This window comes from Triticum aestivum, chromosome 4B, assembly GCF_018294505.1.
Source record: "Triticum aestivum cultivar Chinese Spring chromosome 4B, IWGSC CS RefSeq v2.1, whole genome shotgun sequence".
In the NCBI taxonomy this organism is placed as follows: domain Eukaryota; kingdom Viridiplantae; phylum Streptophyta; class Magnoliopsida; order Poales; family Poaceae; genus Triticum; species Triticum aestivum.
The window spans coordinates 411,312,181-411,320,914 of record NC_057804.1 but is presented as its reverse complement, the minus strand read 5'-3'; the positions used below and the strand labels follow the sequence as shown (position 1 = coordinate 411,320,914).

At 51.8% G+C, this 8,734-nt stretch overlaps 1 protein-coding gene across 1 annotated transcript; it reads left to right on the top strand.

The window, feature by feature from the left end:
* The first annotated feature begins 5,012 nt into the window (after positions 1–5,012).
* Positions 5,013–8,386, top strand: LOC123092411 (probable leucine-rich repeat receptor-like protein kinase IMK3). Its single transcript, XM_044514184.1, has 3 exons — positions 5,013–5,223; positions 5,483–7,369; positions 7,469–8,386. The coding sequence occupies exons 2-3, from the start codon at positions 5,581–5,583 to the stop codon at positions 8,140–8,142; spliced, it is 2,463 nt and encodes an 820-aa protein (XP_044370119.1). The 5' UTR covers positions 5,013–5,223; positions 5,483–5,580; the 3' UTR covers positions 8,143–8,386.
* Positions 8,387–8,734: the final 348 nt, after the last annotated feature.

Genomic DNA, 8,734 nt, shown 5'->3' with positions numbered 1-8,734 from the left:
TCTTCTTCTCAAGCTCCTATTCCTTCTTCTTCTTTAGTGCGGCTGCATCCTCATCTCTAAGCTTCTTCGCAGCCTTCTCCCACCATCCCACCATCTCATCTTTGCCATCCTCCTCCATTGTTGGTTTGTTGGGTTGGGAAGCCGCCATACCTACAAGGAGTGAAACATAATGGTCAGTAAAGACAATAAAACAAATGGAAGAACTTGTACAACAAGAACATATGAAAAAGAAGAACATATGAAAAACAAGAACATATGAAACATTATAGTTACTGAGCGACATACGGAAATGGTCCATTGAGGTATCCAAACATTCCTATATAATGACCTTGTCCCTGTCCGTCACCACAGCCAAGTCCACCACCAAGGCCAAGACCATCACCACGGCCAACACCACCACCACGAGCTCTACCACCACCACGTCCTACACCACCACCACGAGCTCTACCACCACCACGGCCTCTTGTAAGTCCTAGTTGCCGACCTCTTTGTTGCATAGATCCTCTTTGGCTAACACTTGGTTGGCTTGGCACTTGTTGGCTACCACTTGGTTGCCTTGGCACTTGTTGGCTACCACTTGGTTGGCTTGGCACTTGTTGGCTACCACTTGGTTGGCTTCCTTCTGTAGCTCCTTGTTGGCTTGTGCTTGCATCATTTTTCTTGGACCTTTTCCTTGGTTTCGTACATTTTCTTTTGTTGTGGCCATGACCTTTGCACTCCCCACAACGGGAGCTCTCAAAGGCTCTTGGAATTGGTCGCTGCCCGCTTCATGGCGGCCACCATGGCCCCATCCGTCCATGTCGCCTCTAAGACGCTTTGTCTTACGTCTACCCCGTTTAACAACCTTCAACTCCGGATCCGGCCATAGTTGAACACCATGGTACACCGGCCATTGTGATTGGTCAAAATATGGGTGAAAGCGGGGAGCCCATGTTTTCTTGACCGTCATGATTGAGAACTCTGACTCCCTCACGGTGCGTGGGTGATTGATGTCCACATTCCTAACGCGACCGGCGGTATACAAGTGTGAGCATGGGAGATGAAGCAACAATGGACTCCCGCAAGAGCAATCACATTGTGTTAACGACACCTTGAAAGCCCGACCTCCGTGTTGGCGGCCATCGTTTGTGGTTCCTCCTGGCTCTTTCACTTTGTACTTCCACTCTTCGTTGTCATATAGTATAGCTTCTTCTGAGTCCGCCTTCCGTGATTGAAATTCTAACCATTCATCAACCTTGGGTGGGAACTTGTACTTGTACTTGCGCAGGTTCTCACCCGCTATCTGTGCATCCATTTCCATAGAGTACTTTAGAAAGTACGCATTCATCTTGTCAAATGTGTATTTAACTATTGCCATCACGGGTAATCCACGTGCACCTTTGAGTACCCTATTGAAGCATTCGGCCATATTGCTTGTCATTTGACCGTATCTCCGGCCATATTCATCAAAAGCACGTGCCCACTTGTTCCAGTATTGAATGTGCCTATTGAGAAAGTCTTGACCCCCGGGGATCTAGTTTTTTGTGTGCGAGCAATTTGTGGTACAAAGTGGCGAACCGCTTGTCGAAGAAAGTGAGACAACAATCTTGAAGATCATCAGCCAACTCCTTAAGGACACATGCCCTATAGAAGTTCGAACAAAAATGCCTCATGCACCAGATGGTGCAACGGAGCATGCCCGGGAATGTCAATCTCCACCGCGTTAAGAATTCCTGGATGTCGATCCGATATGACACAAATTTCCCTTTGAGCAGGTAACACCTTCGTCCTCAAAAGACGCTAAAACCACTCCCAGTTGTCATTGTTCTCCACCTCAACCAAAGCAAATGCCAATGGCAACACCCAGTTATTGGCATCACTTGCTATTGCAACCAACAAGGTGCCCTTGTATTGTCCGGTCAAGAACGTGCCATCAATGGCGATGACCGGCCTACAGTGTTCGAAAGCCCTCACGCATTGCTCGAGCGCCAAAATGCACGGCCAAATACTCGGACTTTCCTTCCTTCATGAACCGTTGTTTGGTGCCCATGAGGCTCGACCACATGAACCATGCCCGGGTTTGTCGCGGCCATGGCTAACAACAACCTAGGGATTCGGTTGTATGCTTCCTCCCAAGTACCATACAACATCTTAAATGCGGCTTGCTTCGCCTTCCATGCCTTGCCATACTTCACCTTGTAATGAAAGATGGATTTCACAAGGTCAATGGCATGTTGGACGCTCATTGTTGGAAGTGTGGATATTGAGTTGGAGAGCCTATAAGCGATGAACTCGTATGTGAGTTGTCTGTGGTCTTGGGACACAATCTTGCCATCCACCCTTTTGCCTCGGCACATGTGAGTTGGCACACAACTCACTATGTGCCAAGTGGGACCTCCTTTCCATGGTCTTGCACGCACAATCCACGGATATATTTCATCTTCACATGCACATGCAACCGTGTAGCGCACATTGACGTCTGAGTTCACCACCTTGTGTGGACGATAATGCGTAACCGAGTAGTTGTCGAGCCACATCTTCAATTCCAAGAAGGTTTCGAACTTAGACCCTTTAGCAATCCGGTTCTTGTCGTCTCCCAAATCATGGTGAGAGCTTGGGCTAACCCCAATAGATATACATTGGCCACCATCTACCACGGCTTCATCCGTGAGACTAACATCCTTGAACAATGTAGTCCGATGATCCCGACCGAATACCTTCTCGAAAGCTTCGGCCTCCTTCACCGTGAACCCCTCCGCATCAACTTGTTCGTCGGGACCATCGTCATCCGAGTCCGATGCATATGCACGGGAAAAAGGGATGGAATGGTCCATTGTCTCTTGCAATGATATTTGTCGAGATCACCCACATTGCTGTCATGGAGATCAACTTCATTGTCATCGTCCGCATACTCATCATTCTCCTCTTGCAAAGCTTCATCTTGGTTGTTTGTAAACGGGCTCAATGTTGGCCTCACTTCTTGGGTCAAAAGATATTCAACAATTTCATCTCGCTTCAAGGGTGGGGGGCTACTACCAACCAAAGGGGAGGGGTTCCGCTTCAAGTCCAAATGGAAACTTGAATCAACCTTCTTCGTTGCAAATAACTCAAGAGCCTTGTCTAGTGATTCGGCCACCGTTTCCTTGTATGCAACCCAATGTTGCTCCGAGTTGACACGCATTGTCTTCCAACGGATGTGCATTCCAAAACCTAAATTATGCCTTCCCTCCAACTCAACGATATCACTAGGATCCATCCAATTCAAATCTTTCCTCACTTGTTGCAACAGCTAGGCATAGCTAGGACTACTATCAAACACCATGTCAAGCTCATCTGGGTCCGGTTCAATATTGCCTTTCAAGAAGGCGTCTTTGTCCCCATGATGAACACACACACATGTTCTTCTCATCCCTATAAGCATTCAAACAACACAACGTAACATTGCTTCCATGAGTACTGATCCAAGGATTAACAAGGAATACAAACCCTAAAATATATATCAAACAACAACCCTAACCCTAACCCTAACCATAACCCTAGCCCTAAACCTAACCCTAGCATCAATATAAGAACACCCATAAGAATAACCCTAACATACTAACAAAGCCTAATCATAGGAAATTGACAAACAAACATCTCATATCTCCATGCAAATCTCTAGATCCAAACAAAACTAGGGTTTCCCCAAACTAGCAACAAATGAGCAAATTGATAACATTACTTGGACCAAAACAAGGGGATCGAAGAAGATTACCTTGAGGGAGGGTTTGACTTCGAAATCCACGGACAAATTCGTCAAATTTGCAAGATTTGGGAGAGGATTTGAGAGGGGGAGAGAGTGGGAGAGGGGGCAAAGCTCGGGTAGGGGTGTGTGGGGTGGGGGGAGGGAGGGGGCAGCCGAGTGGCTGGATAAGTCACAATGCAGCACCCGAGCACCAGGAGATGCACTTTAAATGTGTGGCGCCTAGCTCGGAGGCGCTGCACTGCTGGGTGCGGGCCCAGGGGCTGCCACGGTGGACAGATGTGCAACGCCCCAGAGGTAGGCGCAAGAAGGTCATCGGCGTGAAATAGTTTCACGGGCAGTTCATTCTGTGATTTGATTTTGTCCTGAGGTCAAAATTGTTAAATTTGTCTTCAACATCCTAGTAGTAGTAGAATTAGAAGGAATCTCAAAAAAGAATTAGAAGGAATCTCATCCAACTCCGGCGTTCCCATCGAACCGGGGATGTGACTTGCCTGTCCTATCATTCTTCTTTTTCCGTTTCTGCCCAGAGCGAGAGCCAGATCCACACCCTCTGCGGTGCAGTGAGGCGCCGCTTTCAGTTACCCTTTCTACTCATCTTTTGAATGCGTGCATAGGTATCAGCACCTGGCCGTTGGGAAGCACCGGTAGGGTCAAAGGCACACAGTGAAGTGAAGGATGGCCATGGGACAGCGGGCACCAACCCCACGGCCATGGCCTCCTCCTGAGCCGTGCTCGTGCTGCGCACATTCCTCCAGTGGTGTACCACATGATGGTCCATCGAGTGGCTTGGTACACCACCAGGGAGCAGTTGACAAAAGCCTGCGCACAAAGATCCAGCAAAATCTCTCCGGGCACGAAATGAATAAAATGATGGTGCCTCCCGGTGTCGCCAAACCCGCCGTGCGGTGCGGCCGCTGACGCGGCGGGCCACGGCGGCCGTGGGGATCCACGTCCAGCGGCACGTCGCCGGCCGACACCCCGAGTGGTCCTTCCCCATGCACCCGTTTGCTGTCTGCCCCTCCCAAATCCCTCTTTACTGCCAACAAATTCACTCGCTGCTCTCGATGGTATTAAAACCCCCGACGCACGTGATCGCTGCTGCTGCCGGCGAGGGAGATGAGATGTGAGATAGCCGTTGGCGTCGCAGGCAGGCAGGCAGGGTACGGCCTGCTGCTGCACTGAATGGCATAAAGATTGGATTCTTTCCGGGCCCGCACGCACCGTAGCGCCGGTCTGCCCTTGAGGCATCAACGTAGCCGTAGGAGTACGAGCTGATTTAAATTAGTCTTGGTCGCTGCCGTGGCAGCGGCAGGAGCACGACGAGCTAGCCGTTGGTTAGCGCATCGCATCTGGATGGTTGAATCCCTTGTGTTAATTATATTCCCTCCTTTCTTTCCTCTCACCTGCCGCTTTGCATATATAGAGAGTCCAGCACTATTGCTTTTCCCACCGCAGCAAGAAACTCGTAAAAAACAGCGCCTAGCTACCGAGCTAGGTACGTACTCCCTCCGGTACTTTTTACTCTGCACATTGGTTTTGCCGAAAGTCAAACTTTACTAAGTTTGACCAAATTTATATTAAAAATTATTAGCATCTATAATATTTAATAAATATAATATGAAAATATATTCCAAGATGAATCTAATGATATTGGTGTTGTTATGTGAATGTCTATAATTTTTTATATAAACTTGGTCAAAGTTGGATGAGATTGACTTCAAACAAACCTAATATGCAGAGTAAAAAGGACCGGAGGGAGTACGAGGATACAGATATTGCAGCTGCATTGCATTGCGTTTGTTTTGGATTAGATCCTAGAGCTAGTAGTGGTAGCGACTAGCTAGCTGTTGGTGCCAATGGGTGTGTGGAGGAGCAACCGGTGCAGTGTTGGGTCAAGAGGTGTCATGCTCGCGCTGCCACTGCTGGTCCTCCTGCTGCACCCGGCGTCTCCGGCGCGCGGGCAGGCGTCGTCGTCATCGGACGGCATGGTGATCGCGCAGGCGGACCTGCAGGGGCTGCAGGCAATCCGGCAGGCGCTGGTCGACCCGCGGGGGTTCCTGAGCGGGTGGAACGGCACGGGCCTTGGCGCCTGCTCCGGGGAGTGGGCCGGCGTCAAGTGTGCGCGCGGCAAGGTTGTTGCGCTGCAGCTGCCGTTCAAGGGCCTCGCCGGCGCGCTCTCTGACAAGGTCGGCCAGCTCACCGCGCTGCGCAAGCTCAGCCTCCACGACAACGCGCTCGGCGGCCAGGTGCCGGCCGCCATCGGCTTCCTCCGCGACCTCCGCGGCCTCTACCTCTTCAACAACCGCTTCGCCGGCGCCGTGCCACCGGCGCTCGGCGGGTGCGCCTTCCTCCAGACGCTCGACCTCAGCGGCAACTCGCTCTCCGGGACCATCCCTTCCTCTCTCGCCAATGCGACCAGGCTCTATAGGCTCGACCTCGCGCACAACAACCTCTCTGGTGCTGTGCCGGCCAGTCTCACCTCTCTCCGTTTCCTCGAGTCCCTTAGCCTCAGCAATAACAATCTCAGCGGAGAGATGCCATCCACCATTGGCAATCTTCGGATGCTCCGTGATCTGTCTCTAAGCAGCAATCTGATCAGTGGCAGCATCCCTGATGGGATTGGGAACCTCTCAAGGCTCCAATTTCTGGACCTTTCTGACAATCTGTTAGGTGGTAGCCTCCCTGTCTCACTCTGCAACGTTACCTCGTTAGTAGATATCAAGCTCGATGGCAATGGCATTGGAGGTCACATTCCTGAAGCCATTGACGGGCTCAAGAACCTAACCGAGCTGTCCCTGAGGAGAAATGCCCTCGTCGGGGAAATTCCGGCGGCGACCGGGAACCTCTCAAGGCTGTCGTTGCTCGACGTCTCTGAGAACAACCTCACGGGAGGGATTCCAGCGTCCCTGAGCAGCCTTGCCAATCTCAACTCTTTCAACGTGTCTTACAACAACCTCTCAGGCCCTGTGCCTGTGGTTCTTTCCAACAGGTTCAATTCCAGCTCCTTCGTGGGAAACCTTCAACTCTGTGGGTTCAACGGCTCCGACATCTGCACCTCCGCTTCTTCTCCGGCGACCATGGCGTCTCCACCGCTCCCTTTGTCACAGCGGCCGACCCGGCGGCTCAACAGAAAGGAGCTCATCATTGCAGTCGGAGGCATCTGCTTGCTCTTCGGTCTCCTCTTCTGCTGCGTCTTCATCTTCTGGAGGAAAGATAAGAAGGACAGCGCGCCTTCCCAGAAGGGCACCAAGGGCGCGACAACCAAGGATGCCGGGAAGCCTGGCACGGTCGCTGGCAAGGGAAGTGACGCCGGCGGGGACGGCGGTGGCAAGCTTGTCCACTTCGACGGTCCGCTCTCTTTCACGGCGGATGACCTGCTTTGCGCCACCGCGGAGATCCTGGGGAAGAGCACGTACGGGACAGTGTACAAGGCGACCATGGAGGACGGCAGCTACGTGGCGGTGAAGCGGCTCCGGGAGAAGATCGCCAAGAGCAGCAAGGAGTTCGAGGTGGAGGTGAACGCGCTCGGCAAGCTCCGGCACCCCAACCTCCTCTCCCTCAGGGCCTACTACCATGGGCCCAAGGGCGAGAAGCTCCTCGTGTTCGACTTCATGACCAAAGGCAACCTCGCCTCTTTCCTCCATGGTAACCACATTTCTTCGGTGCTCTCTTACTGTTCCATTAGCTTTGGCTTGTTTCATTCTGTGTTCTGACCCCAACTCTGCCCATTGTTTTGCACTGCAGCTCGCGCGCCGGACAGCCCACCAGTCAGCTGGCCGACGAGGATGAACATCGCCGTGGGCGTGGCGCGGGGGCTGCACCACCTGCACACCGATGCAAGCATGGTGCACGGCAACCTGACGAGCAGCAACATCCTCCTGGACGAGGACAACAACGCCAAGATCGCCGACTGCGGCCTGCCGCGCCTCATGAGCGCCGCGGCCAACAACAACGTGGTCGCCGCGGCCGGCGCGCTCGGCTACCGCGCGCCCGAGCTCTCCAAGCTGAAGAAGGCCAACACCAAGACCGACATCTACAGCCTGGGCATGATCATGCTCGAGCTCCTCACCGGCAAGTCGCCAGGGGACACGACCAACGGGCTCGACCTGCCGCAGTGGGTGGCCTCCGTCGTCGAGGAGGAGTGGACCAACGAGGTGTTCGACCTTGAGCTCATGAAGGACGCGGCCACGGGCTCGGAGACCGGCGAGGAGCTCGTGAAGACGCTGAAACTCGCGTTGCATTGCGTCGATCCTTCGCCCGTGGCACGGCCCGAGGCGCAGCAGGTACTGCGGCAGCTCGAGCAGATCAGGCCCTCGATTGCGGTCTCCGCCACCTCGTCCTTCACCGGGGAGCCGAGCCATACTACTGCGACCGCCACTACCATCACCGATGATACAAGATCCACCACCACAGAGTAGTCAGCCCCTTGCAGACTGAAAGAAAATTCCAGCTCTTAGTTACTTCAGACTATTAATAAGTAGACTTCAGAGTCTATTTTTCAGTCCGTATATAGAGTTCTTAGAGGGCAGCAGAATTTTGGTACCCGTGTCATTCTTTCATTCCTAAATTCATTTGTATCTGGCAGAAGCACTCCTTGTTATCAGAAGATGATTTGGGAGTGCTGACCTTTCTTTACACTTTCAATGAACCTTTAGTGCTTCAGTACTTGTCTGAACCCTCAAAGGGCTGCCATTCGACTCCTTGAAAGCAATACATCGTTTTGATTTACTATGGATCCTTTTAACAGTTGCGCTCTAGTCATCAAGAGCAAGGTAACATGGCATGCCTTGGTACCTTTTCCATTGCTGGATCAGAAAATAAGCCCTGGTGATAGACACATTTTGTTGTTAGCTTACATATGCAAATCTGAACGCATGACAGGTAAAAGATTCTACATCACTTGCTACCTAAGTTTTTTTTTAAAGGAAGAAGACCCGGGTAATACATGCAGCCACTTTATTAATTATTTCATAGACTTTACAAAGTAATACATCAATATGTCTAAAGCCA

Excerpts from the sequence above, each read along its gene's own strand:
- LOC123092411 (XM_044514184.1), top strand. The coding sequence starts at position 5,581 with ATGGGTGTGTGGAGGAGCAACCGGTGCAGTGTTGGGTCAAGAGGTGTC. Across the intron at positions 7,370-7,468 it reads CCTCGCCTCTTTCCTCCATG|CTCGCGCGCCGGACAGCCCA; the intron begins GTAACCACATTT and ends TTTGCACTGCAG.